Source organism: Apostichopus japonicus, chromosome 1, assembly GCF_037975245.1.
Source record: "Apostichopus japonicus isolate 1M-3 chromosome 1, ASM3797524v1, whole genome shotgun sequence".
NCBI lineage: Eukaryota > Metazoa > Echinodermata > Holothuroidea > Aspidochirotida > Stichopodidae > Apostichopus > Apostichopus japonicus.
In genome coordinates, this window is record NC_092561.1 from 5,013,876 (window position 1) to 5,037,629 (window position 23,754).

Sequence of the window (23,754 nt, forward strand, 5' to 3'; positions counted from 1 at the left end):
TAACTTGCTTACGCAGCTAACAAGAGAGGTTTACTTGAACCAGTTGAAAAGTGCAAGCATTTTTATGCTGGCATTGTTTAGCTTTAGTCGTTTTACTTGATTTCGACATTCACGGCATATGCAAGCAACATTTAATGGTTTACTTAAATCTGCTGTCTACTTTAGCTGTATACGGTACCGTACAGCAGTTGCATTAAATTCCAGCCCAGGCCTGCATATATTGTAATTTCTCGCTTCGCAATTTGACAGTCATTTTGTTATTTTATTTTAATTAAAGATTTCATCATAATATGTTTTGTACACATTATAAGCATACCACTACACGCTTCCCTTATACGCGCAAGCCAGCGTATTGTCAGGGTCATGGGCGGCGATCATGGGCGGCGACTGGTGAAAAAACTATTGGGAAAATCTTGGTTCTCAGGCAAAAGTGTACATCTGGTTGGTCATTTTCAAGCCCGAGAAGTGCCATTTCCGGTGATCTGGGGGGCTATCAAAACCAGAAATTTCCTTGTACGCTGCGCGCCAACCAATGGTGGCGCTCCTCTTTGATAGTACTTCGCCTGCACCCAAGCAAACCCCCCCCCCCAATATTTGAAACAAATCGCCGCCCCTGGCCAGGGTCATTGCGCGTTCCTTTACAAGAGCGCAAGATAATATGCCCAGTTTGACTGAATCCTAACACCTGAAACAACAAAGTAGACAACCTTGTAGCATCCAGTATATATATATACAGACGAAGAGTCCAGACATATCTTACATGTATTTTACTATACACAAGGACTGTGGATTCGTTCGCGAGGATTTGTAAGCTAGATATCCGATACACGTTGAACAATTTTTTCTTCATTTCATATTTCACCGATCGAGTGATATCTCGAAATGTCTTAATTTCATTAATTGAACAGATTCCCGAAGGACGCTTTTCCGAAGCAAACTAATATTGAGTTAACTGGAGCGAAGCTTTGGAAAGATGTGACGGTATGTAAATTAGTTAAGGAACAATTGTAGCCTTGGACCCATTTCGAAAGTAAATCTGTACCAGTAAATTTTTTGAGCCATGATTTGACATCACCTCATTCAGTTTCAGTTATCTGTTTGATCTGATTTTACGTATACTGAACATATATACACAGGGACGTCGCTAGAGAGGGGGGGGGGGGGTGTGGGGTGTCTCACCCCAATCATGGTCAAACTGAAATATATATATATACACACAAATAAGAATAATCGAATAAAATGAATAAGAAGAAGTATTCATATCAGTAGGCCTATATTATCCTTATAGTTACTTGCGTCATTTTCTTTTTTCTTTTTCTGACTTTAGAGAAAAGTATCATATTAATTGTCCTTTCACTGTTTACCATGGTGCAGTTAGTGCTATTCCAGGTCATTGGAGAAGGTCATTGAATCACAGTAATACTAATCCTGAAACATTGAACACTCAGGCTATTCAATATCATTCATATTTTCTTCATTATTCATGGTTCATTTATTAAGCAGCTTATTCAAAGAGTAATCACTCGCCTTAGGTCTATTGTTAAATGGAATGATAAGTTTGATTTTAATGAGAGTCAATGGAATGTTATCTTTCAAATTCCGTTTAAGTCTTTAAGGGAATCAAAGTTACAGTATTTCCAGTATCGCTTTCTTCATCGTATTTTGGGAACAAATTACTTATTATTTCAAATGAAAATGACAGATAACCCTCGTTGTAATTTCTGCGGAGTTAATGATGAAACAATAGAACATCTTTTTTTGGGAATGTAATATTAGTGCTAGCTTTATTTTCAATAGACAGTTTGTTTTTTCCAAGAAAGATGTTTTCTTCGGATATCAACTGTTATCAAAACATCCATTGAACTTTCTAATTTTTTATATCAAATATTACATTTTCAGAAGAAAGTTAACAATGGTTCGTTAATTGTAAAGGAATTTTTGTATAAGTTCAAATTTCAACTACAAGTGGAACATCAATTACATAAGAACAAATTACGTGGGCCGTTTCCGTTCCAGACCTTAAAGGCCACTTTTAGTACGAACCCATTTTTATTTGAAGAATAGTGGTTGCTGTTATGCCATTACTGTTTTGTTTATATGCATAAAGGTTTTAATGCAGAATGTTTGCGTTTATATACTTTAAGGAAAAATATGTGATGAATGTTGTTGTTGCAAAAGATGAACAATAAATGATGGCTTAAGAAAAAAAAAATACTTGCGTCATTTTAAAAATATATTTTACTCCACCACTTTACATACTAGCGACCCTTAAAAAACTCCCAAGCTGCACCCTAAAATATATCATAAAACGCTTTCTACGGTATACATCATAAAATACGTCCTAAAATGCTACCTAATATACATCCTAAAGTAGTCTTACAATACGTACCGAAGTACGTTCTAAATAATGACCTCCTGGTAACATATTAAATTTACATATGCGGGCAAGCCCGGCTTAGTGATAAAGCAAGCCTTGTGTAATTTGAATTTAATATTTTCTTTCTCCCTCCTGCATAGCAGTCAGGCAAGTGCTTACAACAAGCTGATAATTTTGCCAAACTTGCCATCGGATCATGGTACGGTGGTTGGCGTGTGACGTCACGACATAGTCCCGAAAATTGGCATCTCTTCAATCGTTCAAAAGATGTAATAAAGGGATGATGTGTGTCGCTTTGACGGACAATACTGTATCAACATTATGTAGTGTCTTAAACAGCTGATTGATCAATATGTAGCAAGATAAACAAACTTAAAAGAATCCTTCAAAGAGCTTTAAGATTTTACTGAAAGTGAAGTAATACAAACAATTTTATTTTTTTCAGCGTTTAGCAACGTAAAACGGCTAACAATGGTACTTTTGTTGATTGTATGGATATTTCCTCTTTTACTGAAGAACACAATGGCTGACGAACTTACAGAAGATATCGGTGAGTATAATGAAGCATTATTATATTCCCCGTTTTTTTGTCTTAGTCCATTCCAAACAGTGACCGCAGTATGTTACTACACCAACAAATTTCATCAAATGGTACACAAACACTTCAAACAGCACACACACACACAAAAAGTTGCATTAATCCAAGGAAAATGAAATTGGGAATTTGATTTTAGCCAGTAGATTTTAGATGCAACGGCAATATTTAGCTAGTGGCCATGAGGTGGATAGAGAGAGAGAGAAAGAGAGCGGTAAGCGAATCAATCTGCAACACACATTACATATAAGTACGGCGTCAAGGCGTTTTAACATTTACCCCTCTATTCTAATTAATACGTATATTAATTTAAAAAAAACTACAATTAAGCAATTTAAGCTTAAGTGAAATTAGTTCCACTAAAATACAGTTGTAATTTTGTTAAGGTAACTTTTATTTTATTAAAGTAAGCGGCAGTCTACATAAGCTGCACATTTAGTTTTTTTAATTTTTTTTTGTGGAATCCTATTCAACTTATAATAAGTAGATTTCCATTTCACTATGTGGTACATTGATCAGCATATTGTAATCTATAGGAGAGAAATTGCTTGATTGATATTTGTCTTTGCTATTATATTTTGCTCAATTTCTTAGGTTCATGTCAACCGATCTACATTAATACCAGCGGAAGCATGTTATTCTCTCCTAACTACCCTGGGAATTACTCTGGAAACAGCCTGTGTGATTACTACGTCACCGCACCCGAGGGACACTACGTCGGTTTCATTGTACATGAAATAGAAATTGAGTTTACCTCTACATGCGTAATGGATTCACTCTCGGTAATTTTACGACTCTTATCAATTTAAACTTCAGACGGATTAAGCATCAATCTAATGATGGTATATTTTTTAACAATTGCTAACAAGATTTAAGACAAAATACGTGTTAACGCTTCTCTTATATTGAGTTAAGTATATAATTCATTGTTTTTAATTCTCAAAAGTCATCAGGCAACCAGTTTTGATGTTTACCATCCTTTTTGACAAAACACATTAGAACTTTAATAATGGAAGATTTTCCCTTTGTTATATAAATAGTACCATTTCTGTTGAGGGATTAAGTAACTGTACAGTAATTATGTGGCCTATTTGAGATATCAACCCTCCCCCCTTCTCCACAACCATTTTACTAAGACATGCCAATTTTTTTTTTAAAAGATTCAAATACTGGAATTTATGGTAAAGATGGTACTTTTGGGTCCATTGCATGGTGTAGTGTTGCGGCCAATTTTGCAAGTTTGGTTTTCTGAGATCCAAGATACATGTCCTACTGCATTTTGCCAGGGACCCCAAAAATGGCGAAACTGACTAGCCTAGCAGAGACCATATGGAGACCATACGGTCATGAGTTCCTATGAAACAGCTGAAAAATAAATAGATAACATATCACCACCAGCAGTTATTTTTACGACGCTTAAGCGACCACAAATGTGGGAGAAACCCGCAACTACAACTTAAACGTCGGGTGGCTTCCAATTCAACATTTTTAACTCAAATTTGGAATCTTTCAATTTTAGAAAGTCATTTCAGATGGGAAAACCGTAGATTGCTCTTGGATGAAAAACCCACCTTACTATGACCCGGCCGGGAATCGAACCCCGAACCTCCCGATTGATAAGCCTCATTGCTTCAAATGCCACCGCCTTTATCCACTCGGCCACAGCACCATATAAAGAATAAAATATAAAAATTAATAATACTAGAAAGAGGTTTAATGTCTCATGTCACATTTTACAATGTGATATACAAATGGTGCAAAATGGTGAAGACTTTTACGACGCAGAATATTTGAAACAATTGGTTTAACACTGAGTTTCATGCATAATCGTAGGTCTGTAATGAAGTATAAACGCTACCGCTGAATTACTTTAATATTCAACGAGCCTTCTAGATATGTATAGCATTTTTCTAAAGGTGCTCAAATTTAATATAGACTGTGTAAAATTTATGCCCAAGTTATATCTTCTTTTTTGTTACTAAGATAAACGAAATCTTCATTAAAATTCTGTCTAACTTCTTTTAACTCCGCTTAGCCATGAACTCTCTCTCGCAAGAGTAGACCAATCCACGCCACTTGTTTAATATAAAAATATGTTTAAATGTCCTTTTCAATCCTAAGTGCACTTTTTGTAGGTTTGTTTCTTAATATTCTTAATTACCTTCACAGATTTATGACGGAGAGTCGACAGCAGACATTCTGCTTGCCAAATTGTGCGGTTATACCATAATGTCACCGGTTTTCAGTGACAGTCGACATATGACCCTTCGTTTTAAGAGTGATAGCGGCAATGCAGGCTTTGGTTTTTGGGGCCAAGTCTTCTTTAAAAGGGGTAAATATTTGTTTTCTGTTATATTTCTGTTGTCTGTGAATAATCAACGTTAGTATGACCTTTAAGAAATTTCAAACTATATACATAACGTTAGTTAGATGTGAAAACAATTTGGTACGATCAATACAAATTTGTCTATTTTATTTAGGCCCGGTCACACTATACCGATTTTTTATCGGAATACTATCCGATTTTCCCAGAGGAATCAAAACAGCCAGTTTTTCGTTCGGGTCTTTTAGCCACAGTGATAAAGGACATGATTTGCTATCTGTTGAGCCATTCCGATGTGGAATAGCCCTCTCCTAACTTTTGATATTGACTCCGTTTCCTTTTATCGGATAGCTATCCGATTTCTCTTCCGATTTTTATCGTTTTCGATGTGACGTCACTTCATAATGTAGTCCGTTCCAGAACCCCTCGGATTTGGAGCAGGTATTCGAATATTCCACTGCATTCATTGCATTCACTACCACAAACCTCAATTTCCCGCCTAAAATCGGAAAAATCGGACCATATTCCGATAAAATATCGCTGTAGTGTCTAACACTATAAAACTAAATATTACACAATCTGAAAGAACAGAGAACAATGAGATCAGCTACTAAATTTAAAAGGAATAAACAGAAGAATAAAAACAGATCTCGCCACTTACGTAAGCTAAGCCTACACCCAAGCAAGTGAAGGTTTCCCAAAAGCGAAGTCTTTTGTCACAAACGGTAATCTTATAAATAACAATAAATAACACATTCTTGAAAGAAACAAGATACTACCACAATTGGAGTTCCAAAGGAACACTATCAAGATTTGTTATATGGAACCTGAGGGAAAGCCAGTGTAACTTCAGTCATTAAATGTTATTAGCTGCTTATATATCATCCCTACATGCATGGCAAGCCAAATGTCCAATAACATGTTTTCGGTCGAAAAACCTGGAATATTGACCGATTAACATGGAGTAGCTACCGATAATCGAAGGTTTTCGACCGATAATCTAGGTTTCTTCCAGGTGGCTGAAGTTAGTTGTATAGCTTGACAAAATTTCTGGAAACTTAAACAAAAAGTGTTACACTGACAATTATGCACATACCAAAACGACAGTTGTCATTAACTCATATGTGGAGTATATTGACTGTATGGATGAACTGTTTGAATGAATGCTTTAAAAAGTATTTATTAACCTTACATGTCAAAGGTCATGAGGCCAAAGTTAAGGTTCAAAAGGGTAAGCCCCCATGTATTTTAATCGCGGTGGGTGGATGACGATGTGCCTCAGTTGTGATGACATCATATTTTTCATGTACCCAAGTTTTGGGATAGATAAGGGTCTGCAAACTCCATGGATTGCCTACCAACTTATATTTATTAGACATCAGCTATAGCGTTGTCATATTTTGTTTTTATACTTATTACATACAGGCGATACTTGTTCATTGTCTTTAACTGAGAGTGGTGAGATAACGTCGCCAAATTTTCCCGCTAATTATAACGATATGGAAAGATGTACATACACAGTGATCGCGCCAGACGACAAGTTAGCAGCGATAACTTTCTATGCGTTCAGTGTGGAAAATTCAGAGGGTTGTATAAGCGACGCAGTGACCGTGAGTATAGCTATAGCAGATAAACTTACAAAACATTATCAGTTGATTCCAGCAATGTCAACGAATCATCGGGCATTGACTGTACACGTGTAGAATGATAAGTAATGTATACTTAAATGATGACTTCAGGCACAAAATTAAGTTTGATACGTTTGAGACCTTTAATAATAAAAATACACTGCTATTAATCTATGGGTTGTATTTCTGTAACCCATTTACACCTTGTGAGGAATGACCCTTTAAACCGATGAGGGTAATCACTTAAAGCGACTGGACTATATAGTCTAATACACAATACATTCGGTCAGTTACTCAGATGCAACACAAGCTTCCTCAACCAGAAAACAGAATCCATTATTGGTCTACAATGGGGTGCAAATTGGTCAACTCAAGGGTGTTATGGTGGTTATATATCTAGAGGAATGAACATGTTTTGGTCGAATCATTATAAATTATAAATAAATAAATAGACAAACACATTTTTGGCCTGCACCGAGGAGCCGACGCCATCATACAGTGATCCGTTTAGGAGCATTCCATTTATTTCAATGTTTAACTTGGTACCTACTTGATACATGAAGCTATATTGTGGTATCTCATGAACGTGTTATATGCATTATTAACTGCTAACGCAGATGCAAAATGGTGTTACGTGAAGCCATTATTATACGAAATCAATTGTATATCGATGTCATTATAGTTTGAATCTGCTACTTACTTGATACATGCAGATATATGGTGGTGACACGAAGAACGTTACAAAGCTAACCAGCCTCTGCGGATCCGTAAATCGACGGACATTTTACAGTGAGGGCAACAAGATGGTTGTACAGATCACCAGTAATACTCAGAACTCAAGTTTCGGATTCAACGCCTCATTCTCTTTCCACGATCGTAAGTTTTTGTTTCGAGAACACAATTAGAAACGAATAAATTTAATCATTACTTTAGGCATCGTTTTACGATGTTCATGATAATCATGTGCCTAATCATCAGACTCTTCTTCGAAAAGTTTAAGCTAGTTAAAACTTCAGTTTGAGTTTGGTTGTAACTTTGTGTAACTCTCCCAAGCCTGTCTGTTGCGTAGAAACCTCATATAATGTGATTCTTTTGGTGTATTTTCAGATATTATCATAACTAGTACATTTTTATTGAAAACAGCATAATCTCTTTCAGTTCATCTCATTCCCAGGACACATCTGTAAAAGCGTCGTTGACGAGAGTGGATCAACGATTACGTCACCAAATTTCCCTGAGAACTATGGTAACTTTCAAAACTGTGAATATCTGATCGAAAGCGGTGAAAATCAAGTAGTTGAATTGACATTTTCTTCCTTCGTTACCGAATTCGACGAATGGTGTGCAGTTGACTCTGTTACGGTGAGTTAATCATCTTTAGATATATAACTTATGTTAACGCTTAATCGGTGCTTTTAAGAAATATTTAGTTTTGATATGCCATAGGCTATTCGAAATAAACTTTCACTGTTGATAACGTTTCTATGAATTCGCGTTTTCCAAGATATTCAGCTTTAAAATATTCTTAATATCTGGAATGTTTTCTTGATAAACGTGATAGGGATGACTGTCATGAATAAGACTTGATCCAGTCTGAATATATACATCAACGAGCCACATGTGCCTCAAAGTTTCTTTATTAATTACAACGTACATGTTCTGTAATGGACACGTGGTTTGCAAATGCTGACTCAAAATTTGCACATCTTTAGATGACATAAACACGTGATATTTATCAATGAAACATAAGCTATAATGACTTGTCTTCGGATCACTTTCTACAGTACATAGACTGTGTTAGATAGATTTGGACAAAATACTTTTCTTAGGTTGGTGTGATATTTAATTTGCCAAACGGGAGATCACATAATCACTGACTTGATGTTCAGCCATATGAACGTTGGTCTGTCATCATTGTCACCAGGTTGAAATAAAATCACACAAAATGACTAATAGGAGCAGACATTACTCATATTTTTGATAGAGTAGGCATTTATACGAATTTTGTTGTTTTGACCACTGGTTTGACCCCAAATGACCTTTGACCTAAACATTACTTACAAATGTTATGACCCATCATGTGCTGATAATTGCGATCACGTTTTGTCAAAACAAGCTTATCTCCAAAGAGGAGGAGGCTCTAATATGTTTTTTGCTTGTAATTGATCTCAAATGACCCTTGATCTGCCAATAGAAGTACATCTTTTATGACTCTTCACCTGCTGATTAATACGAACAAGTTTTGTCAAAATCAACGTGCCCTAGGAGAAGGTTTTTTTCATATCACGGTTTGTCCTCCAATGGCCCATGCTATAATTATAGGTCAACAACCTATAGTATGAATAAAATATGTTACAATCTCTTCAGATTTATGACGGGTCGACTGACTCCTCTGCAATATTAGCGCAACTCTGTGGCTCCTCGCTTCCTGGTACCACTACGTCGACCAAAAACCAGCTGTTCGTCAAGTTCACAACGAACGATATCATCACTGCCCCTGGGTTCAGCGCCCAGGTCAATTTTGTCAAAGGTAAGTGGTAAATTCATATGTCAGCTTTCATGCCTTCGAACGATGAGGTTATATACTGGCTTCATTGCGATATTCTAATTGTAACGAAACATATTCAATACCAGCCATTCAGAGGTGTGAATAGCAACTAGAATTAGCATGGAGATGAAAGTAGCTGGTGTGTTTTTGTAGGTTTTGTGTGCAGATCGATGTCGAGGTACCGTTTTCTTTCAGAGTAGTCACGTCCAACAACATTATGTTGGACACGATTCTAGAAGGTGTTGAACTTTAGGTAACCGCCCTTATACAGTTCGGTTGGGAATACATGTGGATGCAACGCCATTCAACGTAAAAGTCGCAATATCCAAAATAAGAGTGACTCCCGTTCCCTTTTGCGCCCACCCTTTCTCTTTCCTCTTGTCCCTTTCACTTCATCACACACCATGTTCATCCACCTTCAAATACATTCCTATATAATCTGTCCCCTTACTATCCAAACATTCCTCATCCTCCTTTGCTAACTCCCTTTCTTACAGCCCTCTGTATAGTTTTATCCCCGACAGCCCTTTCATTTCCTGCAGCACTTCATATCCTGCTTTCGTTTTTATATCAATTGTATTCTGCCTAATCGTATTCCGTTCATCACTCATTATTGCAATTGACGTCGCTGTTTTACAGCAACCATCAAAAACAACCAGCTTTGACAATGAGGAAGCATTTGTTGCCCACTGCATCCACTGTATTTGTTAAAGGTTGACATATACCGACTTGAACGTATAAGGTTACAAGACGTTCTCTTCCTTCTGCATTTCCACAGCACCATGTTTAAAATGCAGTACTAAAGATTTCTATTATGATGAGTGCCCTCCAGACGGACCAGAACCAAGAATGAGGCAACGATTCGAGCTGCAGCGTTACCCTCCGAAAGGTCTTTTACAGTGTAGATCTGCCCTTGGGAAACTGCCGTCATCGCTATACCATGGAACCTACTATTGGATGATCAGTGCATGCCCAAATGGGGCTGATCAGTCTTTGAGTAAAAACTGTACAACTGATTGGAATGTCAGGAACGAAAAAGGCGGAAATGTATTTTTGGAACCTCCGGTTGTTGCCGGTTTTGATGTCCTCTTCAAAAATCGATATTGTGCGTTGTGTAACAACTTCCCTAGTTACAACGAGATGATGATTTACAGCACTTGTAATGAATGCCCGTTTGTATATACCTATGAAGTTGAACAGATACTTGAGGATGAATCAGCAAGTTGTAGTCAAGTGGTGAGTCTCTCATCAGCAAGACAATGCGATCCTCACAAAACGGACGATGAGATAGCATGTCCAGGAGAATGTCAAAGTTGCAAAAGAAAAGTCACGGCACTTTTTGGCCCCTTGGCGGAAATGCGGAAAAAGGTTAAAAAGAACATTTGTGCCAGAGGCGAAGTTTTACGCGAAGGTAAATGTATGAAGATGTCAAGCATCTGTGCAGAACAGAATTTCCATTACTACGCGGCTTTGGAAATAGACAAATCGTCGTATGGCTGCAGTTACCTCAAAGAGAGAAGCAAAATATGCTTTGAAGAACATCTGCGGCACTATGAATTGAACGCGCATAAAACACTCGACGCTCAGACAGAAGATGTATTGAATTTTTCTTTACCATGGAATGAAACAGAACAAGTGTCATGGTTGAGTACCAGCGGTGATGACGATACAGTCGTGTTACAGATTCCTGAGAGTTTTACATCAAATGTGAAGTGGAAAGAACATTTGCTTTCGGTATTCGAGGCCATTGTGTTCTCCAGCAACGTAAGCGCGAAGACGTGCTACTTAAGTTGTATGAAATTAATCCAATTCTGCAAACCGAATGAAACTGAACTTTCACTAGAATGTAACGGAGTGATTGAAGAACGTACATTAGACAGCTCTGGCGAAGGTTTTGAATCAACGTTTGGTGACTTCTTCGATGGAAATTACTGGATTGGGTTCGCTACCACACTGAACGTACTAGATGGTAATAGCTCCAGAGAGAAGATCATTTCATGTAACGCCGTCCAGTCAGTTGATATTGAAGAAACGAAAGGTTCATTATGGAGTAGTGTCTGCTGTGTGATCGCCATCATTAGTCTATTACTCACGTTTATCATCTATCTTGCTTTCCCACCGCTGCAGAACACATTCGGAATCGTCGTGATGGTCTTTGTGCTTTCTTTGGCAATGGCCATTCTTTGTTTGGAATTCATCAGCCATCTTGTTACAGATATTCCCTGGTTATGTTCATCAGTAGCAATAATAACACACTGGTTGTGGATATCCGTGTTCGGTTGGATGACAGTTCTCGCTTACGATCTGCGGCAGACATTCAGCGCAAAGAACATGAGACTGGCGGGCAGAATCAACTGCAAGAAATTGTTAATGTATTCACAGGTTGGCGTTTGTCTACCCTCCTTGCTGGTGGGCACTTGCGTCGTCTGCTGGATGACGGGTGCAGTTTCTGTTGTCTATGGGTCCATCTCGGGTAAGGAATGTTGGATCTACGACGGGATATTTGTCTTAATTGTTGTTAGTGGCCCGCTGTTGTTAGCCGTTGGTGTGAACGTCGTTCTCTTTATCCAAATCATCAAAGGTATCTTGGCTCATAGGAGAAGTTCGAAAACTGCCAATCTTCATTCGACCCAAGAGAAGGGGCCTTTCCCTGAGCTAATAGTCTGTATCAAGGTAAATATTTCGTATTTGTTTATCCCCATCCATCCGTACATTCCACACCTCCAAACATGTTGATAAAAGTCTCCGTATTTCAATCTTGATCTTACATAATATTATAGTAACGATTTAGCGTCTGAAAGCTTTAAGCGCAATGATTATTATATGCAACGTGTATTTGAAATTACAACTTGCTAAATGACAAATGTAATAAATAGTAGCAAAAGAATAGCTTAGATACAACTATTATCATACAGGAATGCAGGTTATAGGCATTGGAACAGTGTGGGTAAAAGAGGAAACTACTTCTAACTTGAAATAAAGGACACATGAGTATTACATATATATATATATTTAAGCAAAAAGAGTGCCGGACAAAACAAATGATGAATTGTATATTTACCTTTGGTAGCTACCCACGCCACTATTCTAGAATGCACGTAGAAACCACGCACTACTTGAAGGTAACTTAAACGTTGAAATTAGCATAATACGTTTTTTCTCTAAAGCTAGTCTATGTCAATACAGTACACTTTGGTAGGAATGACTATCATTGCTTATACATTATCATTGGAATTTTTCCTCTGCAGATTTCAGTCTTAATGGGGTTCATGTGGCTTTCTGGGTACATAGCTCCCGCAACAGGCATACGTTCGTTCGAGTATTTCTTTTACGGTTTGCTTCTTATTCAAGGCATTCTCATCTTCTTCTTCTTTGGAGCCAATTGCAACCAAAGGGCGAGGAGACTCTGGTCTCGAAAGTTGAGACTAGACAGGGCGACTTCGTTTATCACTTCCTCATTAAGTATGACTGTTATGGGTACTACCAACTCGAGTACACAACGTGATAACTAACACTGACCCAATCGATACAGGTCTTTCATATAGTAGGAGAGACTACATTGACAAAAGGCAAAGCACAGGCTGCGGGCACAAGCGTCAGGTATACTGTAGCAATCAATCCGTCGTCGTCATTGACATGCTCAGCTCATCAAGACACCCCTCCCGCTACACCTACTGCTACCTCTTACTGTCTGCTGCTCTCTATACATTGTGTATACACAAGGTCTGGATGGGCATACCGGTTTACGCGCCGAAGGCGCTGGTCATCTGTTCGCGAAAGGTGCTAGTGTCGTTCGATGTGCTAACTGAACTGAAACTGTTAGAGCCCCAGCGCTCCCTGGTGATTTCTAAATCGCGCGTAGGAGTGTAGACATACCAAAACAAGAGCCCAAGGGCACTGTGGTTCCTTGCTTGGGGTATATGACAATACACATAATATTATCGAGCAAGATTGGGCTCAAATAGTCCAAGTAATTGTGGTCCTACATGTTCCCATAAAGTAACCAACACTATAGCCAACACTTTTGTGATCACAAAATGTGACCGGATTTTTTATCAAAAGGCACTTTTGAGATCTAAATATGGCGTCGCAAATGTAAGAAATATAAGAGACCTACAAGCGTGTCAACAGATATGATAACAATGGTGACCTCAGATGACATGACCTTTAAGTTTCAAAATGTTCCACCACCCCATTCACAACTTGTCCCAAAATATCAACCATGTCACACCTTGGCATTGAGATTTAATTGCATTAAATGTCAAAAAATTAACTTTGAACTTGTATGTAACTTCACACACAAAGGTCACCCGGAGGTCAACCAATTGAAATTTTTGATCGGTGAGACCTAAATAGAGCATGACTGTAAAAAATTCAAACATTTTTTCTTTGCCCATTTTCTCCCCCATAATACTACTTTTTTAACATTAGCTGACCTTTGGTGACCTTGGATCACATGACCGTTAAGTTTGAAAATATTCCCCTATACCATTTGCAACTTGTCCAAAAAAATCAACCTTGTCACACCTTGGCACTGGGAGTTATTGCATTAAATGTCTGAAAATTAACTTTGACCTCATATAACTTCGCACACGAAGGTCACACGGGGGTCAACCCATTGACATTTATGATCAGAAGGTACCTTTGACATCTGAAAATAGCATCAAAACTGTAAAAATCCCTAAAACACTAAAAAGGTCACCAGAGGTCACCAGAGGTCAAATTGAGGTCAAGGGTCACCCAGATGCGGGTCGACAATTGGATTACATTGAAGCAACTCCCAACCCTAACGGACAATTTGTTCTCAAGTTATCGCAAAAAATACTAGTTTTTTATCATTAATTGACCTTTGGTGACCTCGGATCACATGACCGTTAAGTTTGAAAATATTCCCCTATACCATTTGCAACTTGTCTCAAAATATCAACTGTGTAACACCTTGGCACTGGGAGTTATTACACTAAATGTCTGAAAATTAACTTTGACCTCATATAACTTAACATACAAAGGTCACCTTGGGTCACCTTATTGACATTTTTGATTGATGAGACCTAAATTAGAGCATCAAACTATAAAAATTCAAACATTTTTTTCCTTGCCCATTTTCTACCCCCAAAATACTAGTTTTTTGACATTAATTGACCTTTGGTGACCTCGGATCACATGACCGTTAACTTTGAAAATATTCCCCTATACCATTTGCAACTTGTCCAAAAATATCAATCTTGTCGCACATTGGAACTGGGAGTTGTTGCATTAAATGTCTGAAAATTAACTTTGACCTCGTATAACTTCGCACACGAAGGTCACACGGGTGTCAACCAATTGACATTTTTGATCGGAAGGTACCTTTGATATCCAAATCTAGCATCAAAACCAAACATTTTCCTTTTTGCTCGTTTCCTCCCAAAATAAGCACATTTTTTCTAATGTGACCTTTGACCTTTTGACCTTGGTTTCAGATGTAGTTTAATCTCCTGATTCCAAAAAACAAAACGAAAAGTCTGTACAACCATCCTAACTCTGACCGAAAAACTTTGACCCCATATAACTTCGCACATAAAGGTCACACGGGGTCAACCTATTGACATTTATGATCAGAAGGTACCTTTGACATCTGAAAATAGCATTGAAACTGTAAAAATCCCAAAAACACGAAAAGGTCACCAGAGGTCAAATTGAGGTCAAGGGTCACCCAGATGCGGGTCGACAATTGGATTACATTGAGGCAACTCCCAACCCTAACAGACATTTCGTTCTCAAGTTATTGCAAAAATACTAGTTTTTTATCATTAATTGACCTTTGGTGACCTCGGATCACATGACCGTTAAGTTTGAAAATGCTCCCCTAACCAGTTCACAACTTGTCCCAAAATATCAATCTTGTCGCACATTGGCACTGGGAGTTATTGCAGTTTTAATATTTTCGGTTTTTGGACCATAACTGACCTTTGGTGACCTTTGTGGGCACCAAAAACAATAGGGCACACCTTCTCCATATGGCGGATCTATAGTCCAAGTTTGGCCTCAATCTAACATTCCCTTATTGAGTTAGCGCGTACCCAAGCAAGTGTCACAGACACACACACACACATACACACATACATACATACACACACACACACACACGCCAACCTGACTGCATAGGTTCCTTTTGCTAAAGCAAGGAACCAAAAAAGCAAGACATGATCTCTTCTCGAGTACGGAATATGAGGAGACGTAAGTTAAAAGTCACGTTTATCATTCAAAAAATGAGATGGAAGCGTTCTTATCTTAATAGTACATTTAACGTATAATTCTATGTATCGCCGATGGAGAAGCTCTTCTTTGTTCTAGCAATTATGTAATCCAATGCAGAAATAGGAGGATACTTATTCGATCCGTCTAAGCATTCAATAATGGCGTCGTCGTCTGGGTTACCAAAGAATGCGATTGACTGCCGGGATAAGTTAACTGTCTTTGGCGAAAAGACAACTCGATGTTTCTGTCGAAAAGAAAAGAAACAAGGGTTGTTGAAAAATGAAAACAAATGAAGAAAACGGTTGTTTCACCTGGAATTTTCTTTTCCACTTATTAAAACCACAATCTGTTGGTATACCATAAAGAACTAGACTGTTGATATGGATGAAGGAAAGATGAATTATCCTGTTACTTAACATCCACCTATAAGCCCTATCATCATGAAAACAGACTCATTAACGTGCGAATACGGCAGAATGGCATGAGTACGAGTAAAATTAAGTCAATTTCTCCTTGCGAGTAAGAGTAGAAGGCTTAATTCCCTGGTAGAAGTAATTTATCTTAGTTGCAGTATTATATCAATACTATATTTCCAACAAAAAGAAAGCTCGAGGTATACGATTACGAGTACAAAAACATAAGGGCAACAATGAGTACAGGCAACTATGCTGGAATACGAACTACCATAACAACCACATGGCTACCATGAAAGATAAAAAACAACAGTAAAAAATTCTAACGTCATGCAAATGAATTAGTTATGGTTCATTGCAATGAATGAACTGCTCTTCCGATGACGTATCATAAAGTCGACTTTAGCTTTGTGTTTTTTGTGACAGTGGTGAACGTTCCAGTCGTTGGCTGTTGATTGCTATTCTGTTTTGCTCTACGCAAGCAATGCATCTGAGATAACATTCATGCTAGCTCTAAGGAATCGTTTTGGAACAACAAAAGTGCTGTTTAGTAATGGACTTGTTAACGAAGGTTTTGTACGAGATATTCCACGTTTTTTTACATCCTATGGGTTAAGGGTTGTATAGGTATGCTAAATTAAACTATAGGGAAACAATCAAGTTTGGAGTTTATTGAATCAGAGGCAATAGACTTGAAATGCTCGGAAAATAACGGAATCTTGCATGCAAAGTTGGCGGATTATTAGCCCCCACCATTGGCTCCTAACATAAACCATTCGTTTTTAAAATGCAACTTTTCTGGCATATTTTGTTTTTCATTTTTTAGCGATTAAAATGATCAACTTACCGCAGCTCTGTAAACGTCCGATGTCCAGCGTTGCATCAAATCTCCTAAGTTGACTAAAACGGTATCCGGTATGTGTTGAACCGGTATCCAACGACCGTCAACGCTGCGTACCTAAAATAAAATATAATAATACAACATATATATATGGTTTTCGGAAAACGGTAAAACTATATGAAGCATTGAACAAATGCTAAGCCCGAGCGCTTAACCTCCGTATCCCATCAAACAAAATTTGCGATACAGATAAGAACATCTCATCTCATCGCAAAAGTATGTAAAACGAATTTCTTTAAACGGTCTAAATATCTTCTTATTAAGTGAAGACGAACTATGTTGTGGTATGTCAGGAGTTCGTAAGTGGCGGTTCGCGGAAGATTTTACATGTCATCCATGCATGGTGCTTCGGTGGTTAAAAATAGAACTTTTGTATTTGCTTGGTTTGCATGTAAGGTTTGATAAAACACTGAAAGGAACAGTTGCACCATGGACTAAACATTTAAAGGCATATTTGAACGGTGATTATTAATTGCGGTAAGATTTTAATAAATGCATGTACAATGACCTATCAACATTCTGTCTACGTTAATTCATTATTCACAAAGGACGATACACTATAAGGTCTTGGCCAAAACAAAAAGGGGTCCTGTGAACTAATTGTTCCCGGGGACCGGCCTGGCTTTCGACGCCCCCTGACCCGTGCGTGACTCCGGCCATATCGACACATGGCCTATATATATAGTTCTGTAAATGGAAGAATCAGGCTTTACTGTCATTAATAGTATTTTAAATGAAATTTGAATTTTTGGGGCATGCAAGTAAAGATACATATATTTGTATAACATTTGTTACGTGAAAACAAACAGCGACATTGTTTAACTTACCTCCAGGCCTCCTGTTGTATCTTGAAACAATAAAGTAATTGCTCCATAATCAGAATGTTCACCGCATCGCATGGGCATGTCTTCGATTTCGTCATCAGACTGAAAAGGTGGGTAGTACAGCGTACGGAGAGTGGTACAGTTGCGCTTGGTGCCGATATGTCCACACTTGCTTGCCAGAGCCATGGTATCCTAAGTGGAGAATACGTCATAGTTATTCAAGAACAAGCTTTTTGGTTTGGGGAGGAGGGGTAAAGGGCAGGGGAGCTGTTCATTAACCATATGAAAAGGAACATATTAAGCGTTATACATCCTCATAGTGTCTCATCCCATCACCACCACCCCCTCAGGCCCGGGTTCATACTATGTGGAAACATGGACCATAAAATCGTTTTGGGTGGCCCTAATCTCCTATGACTGATATATCCATCAAATTAACCTTTTTCTGAATTTCATTTTTGGGGAAAGTCATTAATGATGTCATGGAAGACAATGTTTTTCATAATGTGAAAGGTATATGAACTGTTTTGTGTAAGTGCGTGTGCGTGGTTGGGGAATGTACAGTCCATTGATAAATACACTTAAAACGTAGATGGATCTCTCCCCAGTGCATGAAGCCTTATCATAATTGCAGGAAATTTGCCTACGCGAAGGGCCCAAAAATTTGCGGGGTTCTAGGCCATGGCCTACTTGCCTATGCCATAACCTAACATTGCCCACACCCCTCCCATCCCTTACCCTAAAGTCATATCCAAGAACATGATTTGGTTGGAGTAGGTGCATGGGGCAGGGGAACTTTCCATCAACCATATGAAAAGAAATATATTTGGCGTTACTTATATGCAAATGCACACACCGTTTACAACAGTGTTAACAACATACTCATAGTGCGCCAACCTCCTCCCCTTGCCCCTCCCCCCTTCACTTTGATTGGAAGGAGAACATTTCAGAGATTGTCAGTTTATAAGTCATTCGTACCGTACTGTGATAACCACCAAAAATGGCCAAAAGTTTTGGAAAGTAAAGTATTCGTCAAACTGTTAAGATCTACCTGTAATTGATCATTTACAAGAACAGGACTATTGGTTCATTTAATATGTTAGAATTGTGTCACAAATTGATCAATTCCATACATTTATTACGTACTGGTCACCTCGTAATTCAGTTGCAAAATGGCAAATATGACTACTTTAACGATTAAATATAAAATAAGTATTTCAACCATTTTCTGCAAGAAAGCTGTTGAAGTGACGTAGAGGATATTAGAGACTTTGAATTTACCTTTAACCTCAAACCTTTGGCCATTATCTCCAAAATCCTCTGATGCAGTACCTTGCAATTCTGATAAAGGTCTATTAAACAAGCTTTCATATTTGGTACGTCTGGAATTTCGGGAAATTCGTTCGAATCCTGGATATAACGCATAGAACAGGTAAAGAACAAAGAAACAAATCAATAAACATATCAACAAGCTCCGTCTTGGTTCTTTTAATTTAACTTTTAAGTTAACTTTCAAATTACAGAATTTGTTCCGTTGGTTGGAAAATTGAAATTATGATAAGGATATAGTTACTCGATATTAAAAACAATTTGATTTTGAAGTGAATTGTTTGCACAATTTACACAAATCAGATCTAAAAAAAAAAAAAGAGGATGCAAACACCGTTTCTTTAATGATGGGTCGTAGGTTGAACGATTCCTTCATATCTTTTTGCCCATAGTCCGTATCCAACCTACAAACACAAAAGTAAAAATATAAATATGCAGATATTATATATGCTGAGTTGTCACTAGAGGTGCACCTCAGCAATTGCAATCATTCACCCCACCCCCATTCCCCCCTGCCTTAGAAATTCCAGTCTGTTTTGGCGAACTTTTACAGACGTATCTATTCATGCTCTGCTTGCATTCCTCCTCACTCATGGGGGGGGGGGTTCTTTTAGGGAACAGCCCTGTCACCGAGGAGGGTTTTTTCATGCGCTAGCTACGTCTTCAATGAGGGTGGTTGAGACAGCACAGCCCACCCTCCCCCACCCCAATAAAGTTAGCTTCCATTTCCTTCGGTTGGTTTCTTGCCAAGATGTGTGCTTCTATTCTGATAAATTGATTGTCTAATCTGCGCCATTTACTCTTATTTCCCCTTTATTACTTCCTTTTAAAACGCTAATCCTGAAGTAGCTGCTCAGCACATCTGGAACAGGCTCTCCCCCTTCCCCACCTCCTCACTAGCTGTTGAAACTCCCCAGTGCATGATAGAAAGCAGTGGGAGGGGCTGGGGTAGGGTTACACTGTAGAACAGTGACAAGTGCAGGCTGCAGAAATGTAGAGAATAATTTAAAATTTGCAGAACAGATTGAGTATCTATTATCTTTGTATGCTTCGCGTTATGAACATTAGCGAAGACGAACCATGTATGCACTACATAATACTGGAACAACTATAGGTAACAAGAAAAAGCTAGCAATCAACTAATGTCGCTTAAATGTGTTGGTTACAAAGAATTTGCATACTAAAAGAAGCATTAAGCTCAAGTTGTGCCTGTTGCTCTCCTAATTAAATGAAGGTCGTAATTCCCCATGTTTTATATAAGCCTTGCTTGGATTATATAGCGCATTCTATACTTTCAGTATAAACTTCAATTTGTAGACATGTTTTTCTTTTTAATTACTGAATAAAATGTCTTTCATGTTGAAAGGAAGTAATAAGAATGCTTCTGTATAAGACAATAACCAAAGAAAATAATTTTACTGTTGAATAGAATCGTGGTGACCAGAAACAGCACTTTGGACAACTAACAAAACATGCAATTAGAGGTGACTTTGCCTTGCTAGCACACTTTCGTAAAACACTGAATGATTTACTGCAAAAACATTTATAAGAAGAAGGATTTTTATGCTTGTTTACGTTTAGCGGAATCTATGTATTCCACGATATAAATACATAACAGAACATTATGTTTTGAATTCATTTTGCAAATTACACCAATCTAAAACTGACCGCACATTCAGTCGTACATTTTCATACGCACATGCGCATAGCTTCAGAATAGTTGAACTTACCCTTCCAGGTCAGGAGGCACGTAACCATGGAAACTGTCTTTAATCCAGTCACCACTCTTATACTTGGCCTTTTCAGAGGAGCCCAACGAGAAGAAACCTTTCGAAACTTGGAAAGCTTGTTCAATCTAAGAACGAAATATGGTTCACAAAGCCTAAAAACAAAATAGCACTCAGTAGGCTATATGATGTTACAACTTTAAAACAGTTTCTGGTCTATTTCAAGTTCTCATTGTTTCTAAACGTATACCGTGTTATTACTGATATAACATTTACAAAGATCAAGCTAAAACACATATACGTTTGTGGCAAAGACTTGACTGAAAAATTGATGAGTTAGTTAAATAGCTTGAATCATTTTAATTCCAACAAATTTCGTCTTCCAAACATATTCATTTATATACTAAAATGTTATAATGCATATTTTCAAAGCAAGTTGCCAACAATCAACGTTATTGGAAATGAAATATGTCTTATGAAATGTGATGAGCAATAATGTTATGGTATTAAATATCAAACACCATCGAAATGATCAAAATATAATAAAACAGCGTATGTACTGTTTAAGACAAACAAAATGACGAGAATTAGGAATAAATGGTTTAAGATTATAACATATACCTCCCCCATCATCACAAACCCGGCTGTCAAAAAAACACGTTCCTAAGTAGAGAAATACGGCGCATTTACCCCAAATGGACATGCTATCAAAAGCAACAATTTTGATAAAGAACTTTTCGGGATTGTAATGAAAACGCAGTTTATACTGTCACCGTCTATTTGTTTTGTAAATCAGGCTAGCTAATTAGCAATTATTCTTCATTTTAAGACGAGTACAGTTTTTGAATGTGAAACTATGTAGGATGTTTAGAATTTGTAGTCCAGTTACTATAGGGGCATTTTTTCTCATCAAGATTACTGAATAGGCCTTTTTCCTCAAAATGTGATTACAATTTATGACATTTAACATACTCAGGTACCCCGGTTTGTTTGTATTTTTTCATCACAAAGGGTACCAGGAACCTAATAGTTATTGAATGTTACTTGATCCTCAATATTTTGTCATGCACCTGCTATGTTTTCACACAAGTAAGAATTTTAATTTGCAACCTGCAGCACCATAAATTGATCACTCACCGTTTCGAGAGGGATTCCAACATTTTTAAGATGGACAAATCCAATCGTCACGAACGCCTCGTGGATTTCATCTGCCAGTGTCTGCAGTTTACTTTCATCCGGTGTTTCTGTATGTAGTCCGTAACCCGAAAAGTCAACGATTGGTACACATTTTGATGTATCCATACTGCTTCGAATGTAATACAGCAGTAGTGCACTTTAGGCCAGCTATCTTCGAACTTGGAAATTTATTTTGCAACTATACGTACGGTATACCTGTAACATATACAATACAAAACCCATGAAAGAGACCTACTACAGAATCTGCTATATACCACTAGACAACCTATACATGTGTATAGTCCCAAAGCTATACTATAGCTTACCTATTATAACTTTGAATTTCGATTAAGGGTCAAAATAATCGACGTCGTGAAAATCAATTTTTCGACCTACTGTGTAGAACCTATACTTCCTGTTCGAAACAGTGAGCCGTTCGTTTGTTATTCTTGGCCAAGTCGTTTGTAATACTCCTTTTCTCGCGTGTAACTGTATATGCCTTAGAGTCCGTTTCTGTCTACCACGAATGTGCTTGCCCTGGCACTGTATTTTACAAGCCCGAGGATCTGTCCGATACAAACTTCTTGGACATTTCTCCAAAGAGGGGCGAGAACTTATGCAAACCACAAATCTTTATTCATATTATTTTTACGAAATTGTATCAATCGAAAGCGTTGCCGCTGGCGTCACGTCTCTGGGCAGTGCAGCAAATACAGATACGGGAAAATAGTTTTGTGAAAAAGAAAGGTACACTATGGGCTGTTCAAAGGGTCTTAACAAGACTACCCGTTTGTTGGCAGAAAGAAAAAAGAAACGCATATAAGGCTGATACAACTTTAATGAAGGGCTGTCGATATTTACAAAGTGTATGATCGTATATGGAAACTCCGTGATGTTAGAAGCACAAAATAATGTTCCTTTTAAGGATAACAGCAAAGTGACGATCAATCTTGTTTTAATGCTTCAGCTTAAATTCCGGCGATATCATCGATACTCTGATGGACCCACCGAGAATGAGTTTATATCGTCGAGACCACAGCTCTAGCATGGGGATTTTTTGGGCATATAGCGTATGAGCAATTCCGGCAAAATTTGGTAAAATAACTTAACGAGAAACTGCTCCAGATTTCAAAATTGATATTTCCTTGTCTCATTGATGTCAAGTCGTTTTCGATGAGGTAATGTAGACTAAAATTCCGACTGCCGCCAGGAGGTGGTTGCGATTTTACATTACCAACTCAAGGCAACTATATACTGACTACACCATGTCAGCAAACTGAACCAAACGCTGCCTGGTATAGCACATCACCCAAGTTTGATAAAATATACGGTAAGCGAGGTAACGAGATAGGTATGACATGCAGAAATACATACAGAAATGCACATACACCCGCCACAGTGAGCTGCCTTTTGTGGTTCCTTCATTTGTGTATGGTGTACAGACACATGGTATCAGGTAGGCTATAGTACGCGGAAGACGCCATAGAGATTTATATGGCATGCCATCTGGGACAAACACCGCATAATATGTCCTTTCTTATTAAAGCAGCATTTTGCGTTGGGTCACTTTTTTCCACCTTTTTATCATGTGCATCGATTTTTTTACATGTATCAATCATAAAACAGCAAACTAAGATACCATCCAAGTTTCACCCTGCCAAGAGCGTTAATTA

The 23,754-nt window shown here is 37.9% G+C and overlaps 2 protein-coding genes across 3 annotated transcripts; one reads left to right on the forward strand and one right to left on the reverse strand.

Moving 5' to 3' along the window:
- Positions 1-965: 965 nt before the first annotated feature.
- Positions 966-13,696, forward strand: LOC139962868 (uncharacterized). The gene is made up of 10 exons (XM_071963289.1): positions 966-981; positions 2,823-2,927; positions 3,567-3,754; positions 5,142-5,304; positions 6,721-6,905; positions 7,637-7,799; positions 8,098-8,285; positions 9,291-9,453; positions 10,250-12,144; positions 12,720-13,696. The coding sequence occupies exons 2-10, from the start codon at positions 2,849-2,851 to the stop codon at positions 12,981-12,983; spliced, it is 3,288 nt and encodes a 1,095-aa protein (XP_071819390.1). The 5' UTR covers positions 966-981; positions 2,823-2,848; the 3' UTR covers positions 12,984-13,696.
- Positions 13,697-15,644: 1,948 nt separating this feature from the next.
- LOC139962943 (uncharacterized) lies at positions 15,645-23,521 on the reverse strand. 2 transcript variants are annotated; one of them, XM_071963464.1, is made up of 8 exons: positions 22,408-23,521; positions 22,043-22,297; positions 20,909-21,033; positions 19,513-19,582; positions 19,131-19,259; positions 17,853-18,041; positions 16,972-17,082; positions 15,645-15,955 (listed from the first exon to the last, which is right to left on the reverse strand). In XM_071963464.1, the coding sequence occupies exons 2-8, from the start codon at positions 22,205-22,207 to the stop codon at positions 15,770-15,772; spliced, it is 975 nt and encodes a 324-aa protein (XP_071819565.1). In that variant the 5' UTR covers positions 22,208-22,297; positions 22,408-23,521; the 3' UTR covers positions 15,645-15,769. The 2 variants fall into 2 exon arrangements, with proteins under 2 accessions (XP_071819565.1, XP_071819500.1); XM_071963399.1 differs by having other exon boundaries at positions 22,043-23,521.
- Between the last annotated feature and the right edge of the window lie 233 nt (positions 23,522-23,754).